General features: G+C 41.8%; 1 protein-coding gene across 3 annotated transcripts in view; it reads left to right on the forward strand.

The window, feature by feature from the left end:
• SNRK (SNF related kinase) overlaps positions 1 to 24,147 on the forward strand; it is a 113,216-nt gene that overhangs the window by 36,275 nt on the left and 52,794 nt on the right. For all 3 annotated transcript variants that reach the window (XM_077491477.1, XM_077491476.1, XM_077491478.1), the window contains one exon: positions 14,603 to 15,295. In XM_077491477.1, coding sequence (XP_077347603.1) covers positions 14,707 to 15,295 — 589 coding nt within the window. In that variant the 5' untranslated portion in view covers positions 14,603 to 14,706. The remainder of the gene's footprint in view (positions 1 to 14,602; positions 15,296 to 24,147) is intronic.

Below are 24,147 nucleotides of genomic sequence, written 5' to 3' on the forward strand. Positions count from 1 at the left end.
CGTGAATCATCTTGGGATGCTTTACTGTTGGCATGACACAGAACTGATGGTAGTGCTCACCTTTTCTCCAAAGTTTTTCCAGATGCCCCAAACAATCGGAAAGGGGATTCATCAGAGAAAATGACTTTACCCCAGTCCTCAGCAGTCCAATCCCTGTACCTTTTGCAGAATATTTCTATTCCTGATGATTTTCCTGGAGAGAAGTGGCTTCTTTGCTGCCCTTCTTGACACCAGGCCATCCTCCAAAAGTCTTCACCTTACTGTGCATGCAGATGCACTCACACCTGCCTGCTGCTATTCCTGAGCAAGCTCTGCCCTGGTGGTGCCCTGATTTTGCAGCTGAATCAACTGTAGGAGACGGTCCTGGCACTCGCTGGACTTTCTTCAGTTCCCTAAAACCACCTTCACAAATGCAATGGAAATGTTTTTTATGAGTTGGAGTTCGTTTTCATGGCTAAGAGGGACTTTGCAATTAAATGCAATTCGCCTGATCGCTCTTCATAACATTCTGGAGTATATGCAAACTGGCATCATAAAACCTTAGGCAGCAGACTTTTATATATATATGAAAATTTTATATTTTGTGTCATTCTCAAAACTTTTGACCACGACTGTAATGTTTGTAGTTTTTTTGTTCTTGCTTAAAAATTTTCACAAGGCTTTTTTAAAAGTGAGATGTGCGCCTTTTCTTTATCCACCACATAGGCCTTTATTTAATCGTGTACAACATCAGTTCCAAAAAAGTTGGGACGTCGTGTAAAATCTACATAGAAACAGAATGCAATGATTTGCAAATCTCATTTATTCACAATAGAAAACACAAAATGTTTAAACTTAGGAAATTGACTATTTTAAGAACAAAATAGGTTAACTTTGAAATTGATGGCAGCAACACGTCTCAAAAAAAGTTGGGACAGGGCCATGTTTACCACTGGTGATGGACTTAATGTTTGAGTTGAACCTAAGATTGATTTGAACGTCAGCTGTTTCTTTTGTTCTTAGAACAAACATATGGGACGAAAGCATGGGCCAAAGCATGTACCTGACCTGTATGCTTTGGCCAATCACAGCGCAATGTGTTGTGAGAGCCATGATTGGGCTAAGCCCACGTCCCACACTATATAAGGCTACTTACGTGGCGGCCATGTATAGTGTGAATTAAGAGAGAGATTATGCAGGATAGTTAGTGGATTGAGTGTGCAGTGTGTGCATATATAATACAGTGCAGAGTATATAGTGCAGTCAGTGTAGTATATTGAAGTGGTTAAGGAGAACGCCACACGAATTTTTTTTAAATAAATAGAGTAGGCCCCCCCCCCCCAATTCATACCAGACCCTTATCCGAGCATGCAGCCTGGCAGGCCAGGAAAGAGGGGGAGGGACAAGCGAGTGCCCCCCTCCTGAATTATACCAAGCCGCTTGCCCTCAACATAGGGAGGGTGCTTTGGGGTGCCCCCAAAGCATCTTGTCTCCAGGTTGATGGGGACAAGGGCCTCTTCCCAACAACCCTGGCATGTGGTTGTCCGGGTCTGTGGGTTGGGGGGCTTATTGGAATATGGAAGCTCCCTTTAACAAGATGCCAGCCCCCCTATGTGAATGCATTTACCAAAAAGTAAAAACCACAAGATGTTTTTTTTTCTTTATTAAAAAAGAAAAAGTGCCCTGCGATGTAAATCCGCCATCAATGGATGTAACCGGGTAACACCACCCTCTTCTGACATGTGCTATCACCGGGTGGCCCTGCCCTGGCCTATATAAGACCTGTCAAAGTGAAGAGACAGTAAAAATCGGTAGGGGGCCTCCCATGGAGGTGGAGCATTTTGCATTTTTGCCATCTTTCTTTCTTTTTCTTTCTTTCTTTTTCTTTCTCTTTTGACACACTTTTGATGAATGGTTAGGGGTACACTGTACCCGATACCCATTCACATGAGGGGGCGGGATCTGAGGGCCCCCTTCTGGATTCCGCTAAGCCTTCCACGCAATTTTTTTTTATTTTGGGGTGGAGCTCCGTTTGCAATCCATACCAGACATGAAGGACCTGATCTAGAAGGGGGGGGGGGGGGAAATGCATTACAGCCGCGAGCAAGTTTTTACATTTTTTTCCTTTAGAAATGTCATTATTGCTGTGGCATGTTCTACACATCGCACACATGCAGCACTTTGCAGGCAGACTAAGGGGACCCAGGTACATTTTTTATTTTTAGTGTTTCACTTTAAGCATCTTTAAATTCACTACCCCTTTAAAAAAACAAGTGTTTTTTAAAAACTTTTTTTCGCATTGATAAATGTTCCCCAGGGCAGTACCTAGGTCCCCATATACTTTTTTTTTTATGTCAACAACTTGCATATAAGCCTTTAACCACTTCAATACAGGGCACTTAAACACCTTCCTGCCCAGACCAATTTTGAGCTTTCAGCGCTGTCGCCCTTTGAATGACAACTGCGCGGTCATGCTACACTGTACCCAAATTAAATTTTTATCATTTTTTTTCCCACAAATAGAGCTTTCTTTTGGTGGTATTTGATCACCTCTGGGGTTTTTATTTTTTGCGCTACAAATAAAAAAATACAGAAAATTTTGAAAAAGTTTTTTTTGTTTTTAGTTTCAAAACTTTGTAAATAAGTACGTTTTCTCCTTCACTGATGGGGCTACACTGATGGGCACTGATAAGGCGGCACTGATGGGGCACCAATGATGTGGCACTGATGAGGTGGCATTGATGGACACTGATATGCGGCACGGATGGGCAGCACGGATGGGCGACACGGATGGGCGACACGAATGGACACTGATAGGTGGCACGGATGGGCATGGATAGGCGGCACAGATGGGCACAGGTGGGCACTGATAGGCGGCACAGGTGGGCACTGATAGGTGGCATAGGTGGGCACTCATAGGCGGCACAGGTGGGCACTCATAGGCGGCAATGGTGTTATACTGTACTAATGGATGCCAATCAGTGCCAAACAATAATGCATGCCAATCAGTGATGCCCATTGTGGGCACTGATTGGCATCCATTATGGGCACTGATTGGCATCCATTGTGCTGACTGGCATCCCTGGTGGTCTAGGGAGGATTACCTTTTCCCTGGTGGTCTGGTGGCGTCCCTGGTGGTCCAGTGTGGGCATCCTCGGGGGGGGGGGCTGTGCTGATAATCGATCAGCACAGACCCCCCCCTGTCAGAGGAGCAGCCGATCGGCTCTCCTCTACTCGCGTCTGACAGACGCGAGTGAGGAAAAGCCGATCACCGGCTCTTCCCATTTACACTGTGATCAGCCGTGATTGGACACGGCTGATCACGTGGTAAAGAGTCTCCGTCGGAGACTCTTTACCGAGATCGTAGTTGCCGGGTGTCAGACTGACACCCCGCAACAACGATCGCCGCGATGCGCGCCCCCGGGGGCGCGCAGCGGCTCATAATCCTGATCACGTCATATGACGTCCGATCAGGATTATGAAACCACTTTGCCACCGTCAATTGCCTATAGGGCGGGCGGCAAGTGGTTAAAATTAGATTTAGATTTTTCTTGTTTGTATCCCATAGACTCTAATATGGTTAGCCTGTTTGTAGAACTTTTTGCCTGTTTCGAGGTGTTCGGCCCGGCCCGTTCCTATTTTTCACGATAAATGTCTGTAAACTAAGGAAAACCAGTTGCTAGAGTTTTGGGAGATGAATGTTGTCCCATTCTTGCCTCATTTAGGATTCTAACTACTCAATGTTCCCGGGTCTTCTTTTGCTGTATTTTTAATTCAAGATATGCCCGATATTTTCAGTTGGTTAAAAGTCTGGACTGCTGGAAGGCCAGTTAAGCACCCAGACTCCTCCTATGAAAGCCATGCTGTTGTCATAGATGCAGGCACCAGGAAAGAACACAAGCGCCAATTAAGTGTAGCTTTGTAGACTTTAATAAATTTAAGAGTTACTAACTAACACACTGTAATAGATTCATGGGCATATAGCGAATGACAGGCATGTCTGGGTAAGCCATGCTGGAGAGACAGGCTTTCTGTATGCACATTGTGCAGTGTCATTCACTATATGCCCGTGTATCTATTACAGTGTGAGTAACATGCTTTTAACTTTATTAAAGTCTCCAAAGCTACACTTGGTGCTTGTGTTCTTTCCTAGTGCCCTCATCCTGAGCCACTTGCTCCTACTCCAGTGGGCTTTATATGGACTCATCTACCTTCTCTCTTTTTTTTTTTTTTTTTTTTTTAAATATGGACTATAAGACTTATCTGTTACCTTTTTATTGGATCTTCCCATCTAGAGCTCCAAACTCAGGCATAGTGTTTACATTTACGCCAATTGTTTACCTGCTGTCATAGCTGCAGCATGCACTTTAGCATTGTCCTGCTGAAATATGCAAAGCCTTCCCTGAAAAAGACTTTATCTGGATAGGAGCATGTGCTGCTTTAAAACTTTGATATCTCAAGCTGCACATTCCATATGCACTAATGCACCCGCATTGCATAAGAGATGCAGGTTTTTGGACTGAGCACAACCTGGAAGGTCCCTCTCATCTTTAATCCTGAGGACGCAGCACCCATGGTTGCCAAAAAAAGTAAAATTTGTATTCATCTGACCACAGAACAGTTTTCCACTTTGCAACAGACCATTTTATATGCTCTTTGTCCCAGGGAAGACATTGTGGCATTCTTGGATCATGTTCCAATATGGATTCTTTAAAGCTGAGGTTCACACAAAAATTTAACTTCCGCTTTTCGGAACCCCCTCCCCCTCCGGTGTCACATTTGGCACCTTTCAGGGGGAGGGTGCAGATATCTGTCTAAGATGGGTATTTGCACCCACCTCTGGGCATAGACTCCCACGGGAGTCTACGCCTCTTCCCATCCCACTGTGCTGTCTGCTGAGACACACACGGGTCCCAGGAGATAGCCGGGACCAGTTAGGACGTGCAGTGTGATTTGCGCAGTAGGGAACCGGGAAGTGAAGCTGCAAAGCTTCCCTTCCTGATTCCCTCACCGAGCATATCTGCGACAGCTGCCGGGAGCCGAGCGATTGATCGGCTTCGGCTGCCCACATCGCTGGCCCCTGGGACACAAGTGTCCATTTATTAAAAGTCAGCAGCTGCAGTATATGTAGCTGCTGGCTTTTAATTTTTAGGTGGACCACCTCTTTAGCCTGCATTTTTGGATTGCATGGTGAGCTGCATTCAGACAGTGATTTTTAGAAGTGTTTGAGCCCATGCAGTGATGTCATCACAAAACCATGCCTGGTTTTTCATTCAGTGTCATCTGAAGGCCTGAAGATTTCTCCAGATTCTTGGAATCCTTTGATAGTACGTACTGTATAGATGATGATATACTGTATTTGAAGTCTTTCAATTTTACTTTTGGAGAACGTTATTCTGAAATTGTTCAACAATTTATAAACACAAAAAAAAGCAAAGAGGAAGAAACTGCGCTACGGAATAGGAATGATATTGGTCGGAAGCTGCAATTCAAATGTACACCAAAAATACACTAAACAAAAAGAGAAAAAAAGGAGAACTGCGCTAACCTCAAATGCCCAAAGTGAATGGGGTATGTGTATGTGCCAAACCCACGATGTGAGTCTCAGTGTCTTATTGTCTCTAAGACCACCTCAAAAATATAATGCATACTATTATATGTACAAATAAGTGAAATTAAATACAAAAATGGGACACAAATACGTGTCAATAATGTGAATTACCCAAACGCAATACAGATTGTGTAGATCTCTGTGCATAAACCCCTAAAGTAAAAAATTATTTTGTTTCCAGTTTTTTACATAAAATAAATTATCAAAAAAATATATATTCTGAGACACTCTATATCAGGGGTTGACAAATTTGCTTGGAATCTAGGAGCCAGCTTAAAAAGTTAGGAGCCAGGTCCGTGACGACGATCCGGACCTGTCCCTGGCCTGACATGGAGACGAGTGAGGGGAAGATAGCAGCGCCGTCGCCGCCCCCCCCGTCTCAAAGTCATTGCCCATAGCTCTTAGAGGGACATTTTATTTATTTTTTTCAAATGACAATTTTTTTTTCAATTGCATTTTAGTGTAAATATGAGATGTGAGGTCTCTCTGACCCCAGATCTCATATTTAAGAGGACCTGTCATGCTTTTTCTATTACAAGGGATTTTTACATTCCTTGTAATAAGAATAAAAGTGACGCAACATTTTTTTTAAAAGAACAGTGGAAAAAAAAAAAGTTAAAATAAAGCAGAAAAAATAATAATTTTTAAACGCGCCCTGTCCTGCCCGCATATAAAATCGGTGTTCGAACCACACATAGTAGGTAGCCCTGTGATCGGTAGAGCGAGAGCAATAATTCTACCCCAGACCTCCTCTGTAACTCAAAACGTGCAACCTGTAGAATTTTTTTAAACGTCGCCTATGCAGATTTTAAAGGGTAAAGGTTTGTCGCCATTCCATGAGCGGGTGCAATTTTGAAGCGTGACATGTTGGGTATCAATTTACTCGGCGTAACATTATCTTTCACAATATAAAAAATAATTGGGCTAACTTTACTGTTGTCTTATTTTTTTATTAACTAAATTATTTTTCCCAACAAAAGTGCGCTTGTAAGTCCGCTGCACAAATACGGTGTGACAGACAGTATTGCAACAACCACCATTTTATTCTCTACGGTGTTAGAATAAAAAATATATATAATGTTTAGGGGGTTCTAAATAAAGGGAAGAAGAGGCAGGTAATATAATACAGGCAGAGGAATCTTCATTAACATTGCTGGTTTGTCATACCAACGGCGACCACAAGAGGGCGCCAGATTCCATAAGGAATCATAGGACCGCAGAAGGCCTCAAAGCCGCGGCCTAAATTTTCGGCCGCCGGCGGAACGGCCCGACGCGATCACGCTGGGGGGGTCCACAGACACAGGATACCCCCAGCTGTGCTGCCCCAGGCGCGAGGTCGCTATTTCTAGTCGCCAATGCAACCTGGCGACCGGGTTTTGTCGAGCCCTGCTCTATATAATGTCCATATAATTATATACCAAAATATTGTAAAATGTCCATATGGTAAATAACACCGGTGAAGAAAAACTTCATGTAAAAGCTGGATTAGAAGTGCACAAATTAGAAATCTTCTCCAGAAATATAATGTGCTTTTCCCATCACCGAATAAATGAATTGGCTCCTTACCAGATCCAAGCGACCCCCCGTTACAGAGGGTCACCACAGGCAAAAACAATCAAAGGATATCCGGGTAACGGTTCCCCCACAGGCGATCCCGAATCCTTCACGCAATAGGGCTATGGCTGTTGCTCCAAATGTCACTCCCAACTCAACGTGGTATCACATAGGGAAAAACATAGGCTCCAGATAGTGTAAAACCAATGATTTTAATTTGCAAAAAACGAACGTATACACTTACATAAAAGACTTTAAAAACAGGTTCAAAACAGAGGCGTGCACCGGCCGGACACACGCCAACGCAGAGACCAACCCGTCCTTCCTGGTCTGAAAAGAACGAACACGACTGGGGTGACGTCGACACGTTCGCACCGCCCAATTTATAAACACAGGCTTTTGACAAGTTGGCGAACCTCTGCCCATCGTTACTTCTGAGACACTGACTCTGCCTTGTACACACAGTCGGACTTTCCGACTGCAAATGTGCGATCGGATCTTTTTGGAAAATCCGATCGTGTGTGGGCTCCATCTGACTTTTTCTGTCGGAATTTCCGACACACAAAGTTTGAGAGCAGGATCTAAAATTTTCCAACAAAGTCCGATTAGTTTAAATTCCTATCGTGTTTAGACAATTCCGACGGAGAAAGTGTCAAGCATGCTCAGAGTAAACTATGAGACCAAAGCTATTGGCTGCTGGCCCGTTTTATAGTCCCGTTGTACGTCACCGCGCTCTGAACGATCAGATTTTCCGACACCTTTTTGCGCCCATGTGTATGCAAGACAAGTTTGGGCCAAAATCCGTCGGGGGGGGGGGGGGAATCCATAAGATGCTTATTTATACCCAGTCATGTTACGGACTTCTTGCCAATTAACCTTATTAGTTGGAAAATCTTCTTCCAGCTCATCTCTGTTAGTACCATTTACTTTGCCAACTTTTTGTTGCCCTGTCCCGAATTTTTGGAGACCTGTTGCTACCATGAATTTCCAAATCGGCTTGTAATAACAGCCAAGCGGCTAATGAGTCGCATCAATTTTTTTTTTTTTTTTCAAGAAAGCTGGCAGTCTGCTGTAAAGAACTGTACCAGGGTGATGCCATCACCCCGGTACAACCCTTTGAAACTATATTGGCAACATCGGTAAGTTTGTTACCGATGCTTAAAAAAAGTGAATATCGGAATATATTTGGTCGACCCCTAGTTGTTGTACAATAATGTTGTCTGGTATTTTTAAAAGGTTGGATGGAAAAATACACACACGTACAATTGCTATTTTTTTTTTCTGCCACTGGTTTCTAATGGGGAAGTTCCTGCTCATGGATTGCTGGACCTACACACCTGGCATGTCCAATAAGGAGGTGTTATTGAGAATGCATTTAGTAGTGTAGATATGGACATGCTTACAGCAAGCATTTAGCAGCTTTGTTGACACCTATTAGGCATTCTTCAGCTCCTGTTCCAGCTTCATTGTGGACGGTCACTTTAAACCAGCAATTTTAAATGCTTTGTTAATCTTCAGTATGCTCTGACATTCATCATTTCCTATGTATACCATTCCCAAACTGGCGGCTTGCTTTAAAGTGTATGTAAATGCAAAACCTTCTTGTACGTTTTTTTTTTTTTTTTTGCTGTATGTGTCCCCACTAGAGTTCACCTCTGGTTTAGTCTTGGTGACCATTTTCACTGATAAAGAAAATAAGGGATAATCCAAAAGTTGTCACCAGAGCAAGAGAGATGGGGGCCAGTCTCGCAATGTGGGTTTCTGTTCTGAAGACAACTGTACAAAAGGAATATCCCCCTCACTTTGGGGAGATGTCCTCTTTCTTTGTCCTTGACCTGTCAAGGTTTTAACGCTTCCCCCATTCAACATGGGGGGGGGGGGATTTTGAACTATTCACTCACATTCAGTCATTCCCAAAACGTATATTTGTAGAAAGCAGACACCTTTCAGAATAAAATATTAGTTGTTCAAATTTTTTTGTCGCACTATATTGGCGTAAAATATTAGAAAAAAACACTAATCTCCATTTTTTTTTTTTTTTTTTATACCCAACATGTCAAAATTAAAATTTGTGTGCGTCTGTGAAATGGCAACAAACTTGGATACCCTTAATTTTTCATGGGTGATGCATTAAAAGTCCCTACAGGTCATCGTTTAAAGCCTAGAATGGGCCTAGAATGAGTGCTCTGACTCCAGTATGCACAGCGATATGTAATGTGTAACACAATAGATTTTTTTTGCTTAGTCGCCTCCAATGTTTGTTATTCATTATTATGTATTTGAAGGTGGGGGCTCATGTATGCAATACATGAATGGCATGAAAATGGTTCAAAAAAGTTGCTTACAATACATTCCAAATGCTTAATGCACACATTGGGGGAGATCTACTTAAACTGAACCAGATTGACTCTAGTGCAGAGAAACGCAGCAGTGTGGTCCAGGGGACCGAAAGCCGGAGTATTTTATGTGTTCATAAAGTAGCAGTGCGGTCCGAGGGGGCAGAGAGCCAGAGCATTGCGTACATAAAGCATCCGTGTGGTCCAGGGGGAGGGCGCAGAGCCAGAGCATTGTGTGTATAAGGCAGCAGTGTGGTCGGGGGTGGGGGGGGGGGGTTAGGGGGCAGAACTAGAGCATTTTGGGTATAAGACAGCAGTGTGGTTGGGGGGGGGGGGCACGTCGGAGAGCCGGAGCATTGTGTGTGTGTGTATAAGGCAGCAGTGTGGTCCAGGGGGAGGGGAGCAGAGCCAAAGCATTGTGGGTAAAAGGCAGCAGTGTGGTCGGGGTTCGGGGCAGTCGGCGGAGAGCCGGAGCATTGTGTGTGTGTATAAGGCAGCAGTGTGGTCCAGGGGGAGGGGAGCAGAGCCAAAGCATTGTGGGTAAAAGGCAGCAGTGTGGTCGGGGTTCGGGGCAGTCGGCGGAGATCCGGAGCATTGTGTGTGTGTATAAGGCAGCAGTGTGGTCCAGGGGGAGGGGAGCAGACCTGAAGCATTGTGTGTGTGGTGTCTGAGGCACAGAGATCCGGAGGTGTGTGTGTGTGTGTGTGTGTGTGTGTGTATAAGGCATCTACAATTTATGTTGTTGGTCTGCAGAAATCACAATTGTGAGGTATATTGGTCCATGAGATCTGAAAGGTTGGCAACCAGCTGTTCCTAGTATTCAATCAAATTCTTAATTCAGCTTGTTTAGGTAAAGCGTAACTGAGCTCTGAATTGATTTTAACTGCTTCCCAATACTGTTAAAGGCATGCCGTGAATAACTGTCAGTTGCTTCTGCTCTCAACCAAACTGTCAAGACATCAAATAGCTGGCGTCATAATTGATCACATGTGTAGCACTGACAACTGCAGATCAAACTGAAGCTAAGATGGCAGCTTTCTTGGCTGTAAAGGATAGGATGTTTTGTTCCACTTAAAGCTTTGAAAATGAAGGATAGAAGCTGTTCGGGTTGCCATGCACAGCTGCTCCAGATTCTCTCTAATGGCATTGGTTGATATTGACTATTGCATTATGCACATAATCATTATGTTTTACTTTTACTTGAGCTATTTGATATGGATAAATGGGGTGAGGAAGTGGTGGTTTTACTCTCTTTCACTTAAACAAAAAAAAAACAAATACAAAAATCCGCTGTAGGCTGAAGTCACGGAGCCAGTCCAGGCTCTGCAGGAATCCCAACAATAATGTCAGTATCCACCCAGATGCCTGACTGGCAGCTTGCTTAGCCTCTCTGCACGCCTCTGAGAGCCTGAGCCTGCTGCTCCTACCCCCTTCACAGTCCAGCGTTCAAGTGTGTGCCAGAGGGGCAGAGCACAGAGCTGACGACTAACAGTTTTCAGAGTGGAGCCAAGAACTGAGCAATCGGTGGTCTTTGATCGCCAAGTTCTCAGTCTAGAGCCGGTGTTCTGCCGTATAGTGTCCGGCCATGAAATAGCGTCCGCCCCGTACTGCGCATGCGCAGTATGGAGCAGACGAAGCTTCGGAAAATCTCTTAAGCTGAACGGCGCCGGCGCCATGAGTGGAGGTGGTAGCCCCACCATCCAAGCGGACATAGGGTTGTGAGTATTAAAAGGCCCCTCGTGGGCGAGCTTCGCTTGCCACGCTTCGGGCTCGGCCTCGCTGCGCTCGGCTCTTTTTTTATTCCTACTCTATGTCCACTTGGATAGTGGTGATAGAACCTGGACTCGGCGCAGGCGCCGTTCATCCTTGGCAATTTTCGGAATCTGTGTTGCATGCGCAGTACACAGCGGACACTATCCGATGGAGGACGTTATTTGACAAGACACCGGCAGGGGATAGCTGTGGCATCAGATCGATGGGGCAGCCATACAGTGCAGTATGACTGACTGTATTTTGGGTTCCTTTTTTTTTTTTTTTTTTTTTTTTAATCTCATACTAGTTTTTATTCTTTTAATAAATTGGGGTATAATTTAATAACTGAACGGATGTTGAAGATAAACTTTGCATGACATGTTTTATAATTGCATAATGTAATGTTGTGGCTAAGGTTTCGATTTGTATGTTTTTGTTTTTAGTGTTTTTGTTTTTATAGGTTTTGAAGTATATAGTACATTTTTATAATTCGCAAATTGAAATGACTAAATATATACATTAGGACTTCCTGTGAATGCTCGATGTCCACCCATTCTTGGCACAGATAGAGTGACTCTTGAAGAATGAAGCAAATGTAAAAATAGCAGTTAAACAGGAGGATATGAATTCTTAAGTCAGTTGCCTTTATGTGTCAGCAGTCTGCAAACATTCTCCCTGTTCTGCAGCTAGCAAATGTTAACCCACATGGTTCCAAAGGTTCACTCCATTATGGAATCGCTGGGGTGGAAACGCTGTACTTTTATACATGTTTTCTAGTTAAAATTCGTACATTAGTTCAATTTTCAGTGATCTTATTTTATGGAAATATGCAGCAGTTTTTTTTTAAATATTGCATAAAAGATAACTGGATGCAAGAATGTTGTTTTTAGTCTTCAGCCTGCTTTTCCTATGGCTAAGTAATATGAATCCTAATACAGCAACTGTGATCCATTAGCATGGAAGATCTTTATTTGCATCAGGCCCCAGTGCACAGCTAGTGCCAGCGTGGAGAGTTCTTTATTAGCACTAGGCCTGTGCACAACCAGTACGGGAAATATTAATTGGCGTTCGGTCAGTACACCACCAGCAATAGGGGAACTTCATTAGCGCGTTAGGCTTGTATACCAACATGGGGGATCTTCAATGGCATTATGGCTATAGAAAAAAAAAAAAGAGCAAAACAGCAGCACCATGTAGAAACCTTAGCTAATGTTACACCTATTACCTCCCTATTTATTTATTTTTTTATTTTTATTTTTTTATTTTTTCGTGGTGTTTAATTTTTCTTTTGGTCCTAAAATAAAATAAACACTGACCTACTAAAATTGAGATTTTTTTTCCGAAGATTATAACAGTTTAGGAGGAATGAGGAAAGCAGAAAGAAATTACTATTTTAGCACAACCCTTTTTTGTGTCAAATGAGCACAACCGTAGTGTGTGTGTGTGTGTGTGTGTGTGTGTGTGTGTGTGTGTGTGTGTGTTTGTTTTTTATTTTTTTATTTTTTCTTCTTTTCGGCAGATGTCCATGAATACTTGCATTCATAACAATAATTACTTTATTACTAGAATATGGGACATCCGTGCATAATGGGAGCTCATCTTGAATGACCAAACCTGCTTATTATAGAAGAACAGACGAGCGTTGATGAAAATAGAATACAGTCTTCATGGCTGGTATAGATTTGTACGTTTTTTATAAAGAGACCAGCTCCCTCCAAAACATATTTGTATGAACTGCATTGTCTTGTCCTGTGTGTTTTTTTTTTTTTTTTTTTTTTTCCCCAACCTGGGTTTTGAGAAATTACTTTTCTTGTTGACGTTCGTTTTTCGGCATATTAAAAGTATCTAATTATTCTTATCACATGAATATTCAGATGTTAATTAAATATACTTCCCCCTACCAAGTGAAATGAGTAGAAAATAATGTTGCATTTGCATGGTATAATTGTGTAATTTAAATAAATATCCATAGTTATTAGGTGATGGCACAAGGCTTGCAGAGATCTCAGTGGTGACTAAGCCCCAGGGACAAGGGACTTGTGGGTGTTGCTGTCTCCTTTGCTGTTGCTCTGACTGCTGAATATGATGCCACCATTTGGTAGATAATGTGGAACATCCTCCTTCGGTTGTTTTTTTAATTTTTAACGAAGAGATGCTCAAAGCCTTTTATGCATCAATGGTCAAAAGGTCTGAATTTATCTAGTAGCACTGTGCCTATAGGCCACGGAAGCAAAAAGACTGACTTTTTTTTTTTTTTTTTTATAGTTATTGGCCTTTTGGTCTCTGTGTTTTTTTTTTTTTTTTTCCTATCATATGCAGAAATATATTTCTTATAAATGTATTTACACAATGGGGTTTATTTACTAAAGCTGAAGAGTGCAAAAACAGTCTCGTTTCTGGATAGAAACCAATGAGCTTCCATGTTTTATTACCAAAGCTTAATTGAACAAGCTGAGGTTAGAAGCTGATTGGTTTCTATGCAGAAGTGAGCCTGATTTTGCGTTCTCCAGCTTTAGTAAATAAACCCCACGGTCACAATGTCCTAAAAACAAAGTGCGTAACAATACCAATAAAAGTCCTGTGTATATTGGAGGGTGGCAAAAATGGTCTGTCTACAGACTTCAGTTATAAAAATCCCAGCCCTCATGATCAGAGATGTTGGGCACCGTTGCTGATTGCGCTCATGTAGTGCGGACAAAGCAGGAATGGTGTGTTGGGCCAGCTGACTGTGTGGAATTTTTACACTACTGTACGGGGAGCAGTAAATCCTAACGCTAGCAATACACAATTGAGCCGAATGGAAAATGTAATGGTAGAACAGTAACTGCGTCCAATCAGATGCTTACTGATTGGGTATTCGGGCAGCCACGGCTGTTTAGCAAAAATGGAAGAATCAATTGATTTTTCTCATTCAGCACTCCAGGCTGAACAAGAGAAATCTGTGTATGGCTGATCTTTGGCTTGTCCATTTGAACTTTTGGCTTATTAGTAAATGTTTCTCTGTACTTTCTGTTGAAGCTTCAATTGGGCTTTTATTTTTCCTGGTCTGCAGCATAGCAGGGGTGTGTCATTTGCCTATATAGTTTGTGTTTTTTATAGGTATATTTTTCTCCTAAATTTGGGAGGTGTGTAACAACACTAAAACTAAAATGGAGGATATGAAATGGTATGTGTTCCCTAGGGTCCAAAAAGTGAGAGTTGTATTTTTTAGCCATGTGGTATAGTTGTTGCATGTATTCTTAATGTCAAATACTAGCTTGTAAACCTTCCATTGCAGTACTGGTTTTCATGGCTTCCTAATTTTACTGATTTAACATGCATTTAGTGTTGGCTTTCCTGTAACTTATTTTTTTTTCTCTTTCTCATTCAGATGTGCCTAGCGGCAGTGAAAATGCATTCCTTGTTGGCATCAGATATTCTTTTATGAAAGTCATCTAACGGTTACAACCTGAGGACCTAGCTGCCCTTAACAGCATGGCTGGTTTCAAGAGAGGATATGATGGGAAGATTGCTGGACTTTATGATCTTGATAAGACATTGGGCCGAGGACATTTTGCAGTTGTCAAGCTTGCTCGTCACGTCTTTACAGGTGAAAAAGTAGCCGTGAAAGTCATCGACAAGACCAAATTAGACTCTTTAGCTACTGGGCATCTTTTTCAAGAAGTCCGATGCATGAAACTGGTGCAACACCCCAACATAGTTCGTCTGTATGAAGTGATTGACACACAAACCAAATTGTATCTCATTTTAGAACTTGGTGATGGAGGCGATATGTATGATTACATAATGAAGCATGAGGAAGGCCTCAGTGAGGATCTGGCCAAGAAATACTTTGCTCAGATTGTGCATGCGATATCATACTGCCATAAGTTACATGTGGTGCACAGGGACCTCAAACCAGAGAATGTTGTGTTCTTTGAGAAACAGGGCCTTGTGAAACTGACTGATTTTGGCTTTAGCAACAAGTTTCAGCCTGGGAAAAAGCTGACCACAAGCTGCGGATCATTGGCTTACTCTGCTCCAGAGATACTTCTTGGGGATGAATATGATGCTCCTGCAGTAGGTTGGTATATAAACAATTTAGTGTTTTTTTTTTTTTTTTTACCTAATGCTTGCATTGTAATGATGGTTTTCTTTTTTTCTACTTTTATTTATTTTTCTTTTTTTAAACAGAATTCCATTAAAAATAATAGGATAAAAATTAGCAGCCTATTAAAAAGGTTAAAAAAAAATAAAAATCCAGGTTTTACGCATTCAGTACAGGGATTACCCTCGTGGTACTTTTTCTCTGATTGTAGATGTTCAGTCTGATGGCCAGCATCATGATGAAACCCACTTCCTCTAAACCCAGGCCATCCTGCACCTGTCCCAGCCTGTTACACAACAACGAAAAAAAGAGAAGCCCATCTCACTTTGCTTTCTCCTCCTATAAGCATGGTTTTTATCAGTACATAAACTGGGTTGGCTTCTACTACTTCTTCCTCTTCCAGTCTTGCTCTGATGTACAGGGGACTGCAAGAGGCTGGTACCAGGTCAAACTTATGTATGTATGAATTTAAACAATAGATTTCATGATGTATTAATGTTTACATAGCTGCATTACTAAGGCCCCATTCACACCTCAGTGTTTTGTAGCCTGAAGCTCCAAAACGCTGGAGGAGAAAAAAAAAATCAATTCTCTATGGAGATGGTTCACATCTCTGCTCCATGTCACCTACAGCTCAAAAAAGTTCTGGAACATTTTTTGTAGCTCAATTCGGGCAGATTTGGCCATTTTTCTGCTTTTTATATTAGTGACCTTTTGACCTGTACAGAATCGTGGCAAAAACACGTGACTTTCCGCCTGAAAATGATAACACTCAGGTGTGAATGCAGCCTTAGTCTTTTATATCTACCTAAAGTTCAGCTTTATAGGGCTGTATGTAGACCCCCTTTTTTTCTTTCTATTTAATGTATACCTTTCTGCGCTCCCCTAGCTATGTACCAGCCTCATCTGTATATCAGTAAATGGTATGCTGTACCTTTTTTTTTTTTTTTTTTTTTTTTTAAATTAAAGGCAACCGTGGTCTTTGGACTGCATGGTTTGAACCGTCATTGTTTTGTTTACAGTGCGTTCTCCTGTCACAATCACTCCTCCTCATCCCTACTCTTGGCAAATAGTCTCATTGTTTGGGTGTCAACAGATCTCTGAATTTCTCATCTGTTTACTGGTGGCAAGCAGGAGCAATAACTGCCACTAGTTTTACAGAACAATGCTTCTGGTCAGGTTTGATGCAACATTGCAAGACTTTTTTGCGTACTTCATTGCAGGCTCTTACCAGATCCTTCCCTGTAGATACTGACAAATGCATTGCAATCACTTCCAATTATTGCTATAGTCCTTCCTGGGAGGTACCTACTAAAATCACATGACCAGTCCAATTGTTGTAATGGGGGGAAAAAACAAACATGGAAAATGTGAGCAGGAAATTACATTTCTAGGAACAAGATGTAAGCAAATCCTTGCTGGCTACAGACTGGAATGGGTAGGACATTTGTAAACATCTTGTATTACATAATGTATGTAGGAGTTAATATGCTGTATATTGACAGGTTAATATTTGATTTTTTTTTTCTTTCTTTCTTGGAATGATAGTGGATTACATTTTTGAGCAAAACATTCCATCTTCAATTTCTTTTTTTTTTTTCAAATATAAATTTTACTCAACTCCAAACCAAGGGCCCATCTTCAATTTCCTCTTAAAACAGGATTATGATAAAGTTTTAAATGTCCAAAGAAAGGTATTTTTTTATAACATTAAATTACAAATAATGCACCCAGCGAGTATGTTTTCCTTTTTTTAATGAAAGAGGAATTTTAATTTTAAAACTTTCTGAAGCAACATCCTAATCTTTACTGCATTGCTCCAAATTGATAGGCCCGATTCTTACCTTCCTTTTTTAAAGGATAACAGCAGGAATTCTTTTTGGAAAGGAGTTAAATGTATTGTGGTAATTACATGTAACCTCTTGCTCTATCTGAAAAAAAGCCCTCCAAAAACTTTGATGGTACTGTTGGCTCACTGTCCAAAGTAGCAATATACCTTTCCTGTGTGTTGAAACGCCACTGCTTTGCTTCTCCCCAGATGCTCAAAATTCTAGGTGTGTAACACTTACTCTCCAGCCACACATTTTGGTTCCGCTTGCTGCCTCGTACTACAGTACACAAAGTAGATGCTAACAGGAAAAGCCATAGTGTGTGGCAGGGAGAGCAGGAATTAAACCGACCTGTATTGAGTAAAGTGGTTGTAAACATCTGAATTGACAATTGCTAGACAATTATCAGGAAATGGCCCTAACACCCCCCCCCCCCCCCAACAAAAGCAGGTGATGGACATCCTCAGCTGTGCATGTTTCCCTGTGAAATTGTGTAGCGGGGGTGAGTCCATTCCCTCCACTTAGGTTTCAGATTTTTCTTAGCTCCCTGTTCTATAATGTGCAGTGTGTTGTGTCTGATCCCTGCCCACTGCTTACTGGAGCTGAGAAAGCATTTATCTGTGTTTTTAGAATGCTGTAGAAAAGAGAGGGCTGCAGGTAAACAGGCACAACCTACATAGTTCGTCTTTGTATTGCCTGAGGCTTGTCACTTCAATGGGCCTATGTAAGTGTTTACAACACCTTTTAAATGTCTGAAGTGGCTGGGCTGGGACAAAGCGATGGTGTTGCAATGCATGTGGGGTGCTGGAAAGGTAAGTATTTATTTTATCTCTTGGTTTTTATTGTGTAGCTTTGACCTTGTGTTGACAGCCACGTTGACCATTAGATTTAATCATTCTTTTGTTTTTTTTTCTTGTTGGGATAGAGTTGATGAGGCCCCTTTCACACCATAAGCCCACTTGGATCCACCTGTCTGTTTTTCTCCTATCAGCAGGCGGATGTCAGCGGAGATGTGTACACTGACACCCGTCTGCCATCCGATCTGCTCAAGACAGGCGTATGGCAATACGTCTGCCATCCGTCTTATTGGATTGGATGAGAGCTGATAAAAATGGACATGCTGTCCTTTTCATCCGATCTCCCCATAGAGATCAGTGGGGCTTTGACAGGTCCCTCTCTGCTCAGTGAGGAGAGACAAACCTGTCATCCGCTGGCTCAGCAGAGATCAACGGAGCAATCTCACGATGGGCTGGTGGACTCCACTGAGCGGATCTGCCCCGTGTGAAAGGGGCCTAAGGAATAAATCCTTTGTAAAGTTGTTATGGTTTTCTATGTCCCAGCTAGGTAATACCACCTATAATTGAGCTGGTGACCATTATTACTGAGATACAAAAGGATAGCAAACACAAAGTATTTGACACCAGAACAAGATCTTCCGGTGGGGACACCTATTCCAGTGACAACCATTTTGCAGAGGTTTCCTCCCACTTCCTGTTGGGTATCCAGGGTACTAAAGGCTCACATTTTTAAAAAAATAGTCTGTGTAGTCAAGGGGGCCCCAGTAGGTATTAAACAACTCTTCAGCTATGGAAAATGTTAATTTTATTGTTGTACCTGTAGGCCATATCCTACTTTCTTGCTAAGGCATTACATTTGTTGAATATTCACTCCCAACATTCGTTTTCACATTCTATTTCGGGAAATGTAGTTCCAAAACATCTGGTGTGCCAAGGTTCGCCATCACTGGCATAGACTGTTTTCTGGAAAAGACGACTTGGCCTTTAAGTGAAGGAAAACGTTCCAAAAGGCACACACTGTAAACAATAGTGGTTTTAACATTTTGTGTACACGTGTGACAAGTACAGTAAAGGCTGTTTGACTGTTTCTTTACCTGTGGAAAGCAAACGTCCTCCCTTGCAGTAGAGCTGCCAATGCGCCACAAAGTTTCCAAATTATTGGATTCTTGTCTGTGTCTAGGGTACCAGAAAAAGTAATTTTACCTACCTGATGCAAACACTCCACCCCCTCTCACGGTCGCCACTCTTCTCCCCTACGCTCTAACTCATGTGTGATCAACCTTTGGCCCTCCAGCTGGAGCTACAAGTCCCTTCATGCCTCTGTCTTTGGGAGTCATCCTTGTTGCTGTCAGCCTTGCAATGCAATGTTGATCACCCATGCTTCTGACTTGTGCACTGCATGGTTAAGGGCTCTGCAATGTACTTGATAACGTCAGAGGGAATGTGACCACTGGAATGTAGATGAGGATGTGGGCACAGGTCCTAGCCTTGCACTAAGCTTGTGGGAGCAGGGGATCAGTTAGGAGAATGTGTTTCTGGTACCCTGGATAAATATGCATTTAACCCTTGTAGAGCAACCCCACTACAAGGGGATGATTTTTGTTTTTCTTCCAGATAAGTTATAGCATACTGAAATCCCCCATTGATCAACATGGCTTACAAATGTATATCACAAATGATAATGGATTGTATAATGTTACACATTCAAAGTACATTATTGACTGCTTTATGAACAAAAAGATATGCACATGGGTCTGCCAGCTAAGCTGTCTCCTATGCGAGATTAAGTAGAATATTATCAATATATGTCCTTGCATAAAAGAACAATATAGGACTTTACAGTTTTTGAAATTCCAGTAAAAAAAAAAAAAAAACCCTGTAATGACAATATAGCCATCTTTATTCTGTTTTATGCAGATCACAGTATTGATGAGTTTGCGAATGCATGTAGACTGATATAATTGCATACTTTGCCACGCCACTGTTTTTTTTTTTTTTTTTTTTTTTTTTTAGTGATACTACATTGCTATTACGCTTGGCTTTATTCTCATCAGTGTTTTTCAGTCCATAAAATTTATTCCAGTGTTTATTTTTTTTCTTTTGATTTTAACATCATGTTGGCCTTGCAGATTTCCATCTCAAAGGAGAAGTCCAGCCTAAGCTCATTTTGGCTGGGCTTCTTCTTTGGGTCACAGGAGTGCAATTCGTTTTCCACTCCTGTGATCCGTTTTTAGCAGAGAGGGGACTGAATTCCGCTCTCTGCTGACGTTATAGGAGTCAGTCCAGGCACTGTGTCATTGTGACAAAGTCTGGATCCGCCAGGTGCCTGGACTGATGCCCATTTTAGCCTCTCAGCGAGCTGCTGAGAGGCTGAGACAGTCGCTCCCTGCCCCTCCACAACCCAAGTGCTCCAATGAGCGTGGAGAAGCAGAGTGGAGAGCTGCTGATTGATAGCCAGCAACTCTCTGCTCGGGGAGCTGTGAGAACAGAGCCATTGGCGATGTTCAATCACTGGGCTCTCAGTGTACAGGTGGCGAGGGACATGCTGCATCCACCTAGGCAAGTAAACCCATACTTTTCTTTTTAAAGCAGATCTTCACTCTCTGTGTTGACTCCCCTCCTATAGGAATAGGGCAGGGTTTGTGTTTTTTTTTTTGTTTTTTGTTTTATTACAAATCCTGCCACCCTGCCCCTCCATTCGTAGTGCTTGCTGGCCACCAGGGATATGTACGTCACATGTCCCAGGAGGCTTTTAGCCTTTCAGCAAGTAGGAGGGGAGTGGGCCTAGAGAAGCATCACAAGGCCCCACCAGCTGAACCTAGAAGAGCTAGCGTGCTTCTCGATAACATTAGAAGTAAGATGGCAGTGTAGGGCCGAGTGGTATCTGTTGACAGAATAATGTCAACGGGACAACGCTGGATACATATCCAAACTGTGCAGACATCGCCTCCCAGTAAGTAGGGGTATTATATAAAAAAAAAAAAAGTGGCCTGAGGCTCAAAGTCCTCTTTTTAAATTAATGCATATGGGATATTATTGAAACGGGGCTTGCCAAGATTCTAAAACGTGCTTGCTTTCCTGTACAAAATATATATATTAAAAAAGGAAAAAAAAAACCCTTTTAATAAACGCCTTTCATTACGTTGTTTTCTGTCATTGTTGCTTGCAGGCTGCTTGCCCGTTTTGTCAGCCAACTTCCAAATAATACAGTAATCATGCAAATCTAAACAATTTCATATGAATATAATGAACATTTTGTTAGCTTTATGGTGTAAACATTATATTTAATCTTCATTTACGTATCACTTATTAGCACCCCTTGAAATGTAATTGATTTTTTGGCTTTCTGTTTAGCAAGTGCAGTTTTGGTGTCTTTTTGGAGCGGAACCGAGCTAGATAAGCAAATGCAGAAAAACCAGTGCATTCATATTTTTCAGTCTGCTTTGCATGACTTTTCTGTGCTCATTGCTAATGTAAGGAGAGTGACGTCATTTGTTTCCATGACAACAGCCGCTGCATGTGCTACATTAGCTGATATCATCTGAAATGGTCACATTGGTGTGTGTGTGTGTGTGTGTGTGTGTGTGTGTGTGTATGCGCTTTGTTCTGGAAACAGTGTTTAAACATTTTGCATTCAGGCTCATAGCTTTGCAGGTTTTAAAATCTGACACTTATACAGATGTGAGATATAAGCAAATATAACTAGAAGTCCCCAAATAGTATTCAGTAGAATGGGATGAGGTTATGTGTGGTTTTCCATCTCTACCACACATCCTTCCCCAGGTCCAGTCCCAATGTCCCTCACGTTTAAAAGTTCCATAGGCATGTCCTCTGCCTCCATGTTGATGTCAACTGTATATGTGTTTCATTTTCTCATCTACCGTAATTCAAGAAATGGTGATCAAGTTGATGGGATCCCAGGAGTATGTAGTGAGACCAATCACATGAGTGTATGTATTTATTCCCATGTCAGCCTTTTTCAACCAGGGTGTCTTTTGGGATATTCAAGGGTGCTTGGGAAAATTGCCCAAAAATGGTCCACAAGCCAGCAAGTGGCTCGAGCCTGCCCAAAGCCACAGGGTTTTATTGTGAGGCATTACAGCCAGCCTTTGGTGTCCTAACAAGCAATGATGTCATTGGTTGATAAGTAGCATATCGGGGGGGATCCTTGTTTGAGCCTTCCCTGCTCTTCACCATCAGTATTGGGGTCAAGTTATTAGAGTAAGAGAGAAGAGAAACACTGGAATACTAATCATATTTGCTTTGTAAGAATAAATATCTTCTAATGTTTGTCCTACATATAACCACATCATTTCTGGCTTGTGATTTCGCCTTTTTCAATCTTCAAAAATGAATGCCTCCCCAATTATTAGGATGTACCCTTCTAATAAGTCCCTTGGTTTCCTTTTAGGCTTTATCTAAATTGCATTTTCTACATTCTGCGAACAGATGTGAAGAATTAGGTGCTATATTTAGAATGGGAACATTAGAGTCTATCATTGAGAGAGACATTCTTATAAAGCTTTCTGACTATACATATTCATTCATTTTAAATTAATCTTTTTGTTCTGGCTTCTCTGAGAGCCATGCGTTTTATAGCCTTGTGGGTATTTATACAGCCAGTAAATGAGCTATATAGGTGGGGTGTAGGATTTTTGTGGATTTGCTAGTTTGTAAGGCTTAACAAATTATAAACTGTACTATGTGTTGTACAAAATTAAAGTTTTATTACATTAACCTCCCCTCTCATTAGACACCCCTACCCTTGGCTTGTCGAGAACATCCCTGTTCTTCCCTGATACTCTTCTTGCCCTCTTTAACTTCTATGATATGTCTTGGAGCAGAGACTCTCTACTTTTTCTTTCTCTTGATTGCTGAAGCAATTAGGAGGGCAGAGTGGGAGGGGTGGGGATGGAATGAATAAAACTCTTGGAGTTTTTTGTTTAGGGCATTGTAGAAGGAAACTGACCCCCTGGTCACACGGCTGCCACAGTCTACTCTACTCTTCTTAAGGCCCGTACACACAGTCGGACTTTTTGACAACAAACATGCAAATTAGCTGTTTTGGAGCAACATCCGACTGTGTGTACACTCCATCGGACAAACTTTTTCTGTTTTCATCGGACTTTTGTTGGCTGTGCGAACGGACAAACTTTCTGGCAACAAAAGTCCGATGGAGCAAAGTCCGACCGTGTGTACGCAAAAGCATCGGACTTTTGTACAAGGTACAAACACGCATGCTCAGAACCAATGCAAAAGATCAGACTACAATACAGAAGTTCACCAAAGGTGGCGCTGGAGTCATTGAACGTCCTCTTTTGAAGCGGCGTCAGTACGTTGTGACGTCATTACGTTCATGTTTGTTGTCAAAAAGTCCGACCGTGTGTATGCATTACAAACTTGTGGACCACGCCCTTTGTACAAAAGTCCACGGAAAAGTTTGTACAAAGTCCGACCGTGTGTATGAGGCTTTAGACTTATAAGTCTGCCTGTTCCACTTCGAGTAAATTTCCAGTCTGTGTGCAATCAGTCTGTACAGGCCCCAGGGTCTTTCTGTCTTGCAGCATTTCCAGGTATGGGACCACTTTGTAGTGATTGGTAAGAAATGTGTTTCTGGAAGTTTATTTCAATTCTCTATTCTGTGACCTATTCTTTGGATTTGTGTGCATTGTTGAAGGCTACATGATTAGGCTTGTCCTTGTTGGTCAATAAGGTGGTCCCAGTACAATAGTGCGGTTTCTCTGATACAAGCAGTAAAGGTAGATTTTAGGGTGTGTGCTTCCCCTAAGAGGAATGTGAACATATAAAAATTTAAATACAATATCATCAAATATATCAGTACCCCATACCTAGAGAAAAATGTCAGTGTTACAATCACAAACATAAATATGCATTAACAACAATAACACATCTTCAAATATGTTATAAATGCTGCAAAATTACAACATCTACACCCTTATCACAATGTGTGCAAAAACAGTGATTTAACTGCATAGAAAAATGAGCTAAAAAAAACTCTCAATAATAAGGTGTCCACTTTTCAAATTGAAGTGTCCAATTTTTCAATTAAAGAAAAGTCCATAAAAAACTCTAGAACCACCACGTGTCAGGTGTAAAATATATCAACTCTCCGTATCCTGTTCGAAGTCTTAACATATATTATAGTGCACCACCACCATAAAGTGAGGATTGGCTCCTTACC

This window comes from Lithobates pipiens, unplaced genomic scaffold (assembly GCF_037356315.1).
Source record: "Lithobates pipiens isolate NorthernLeopardFrog02 unplaced genomic scaffold, aLitPip1_a1.2 Scaffold_19, whole genome shotgun sequence".
Lineage (NCBI taxonomy): Eukaryota > Metazoa > Chordata > Amphibia > Anura > Ranidae > Lithobates > Lithobates pipiens.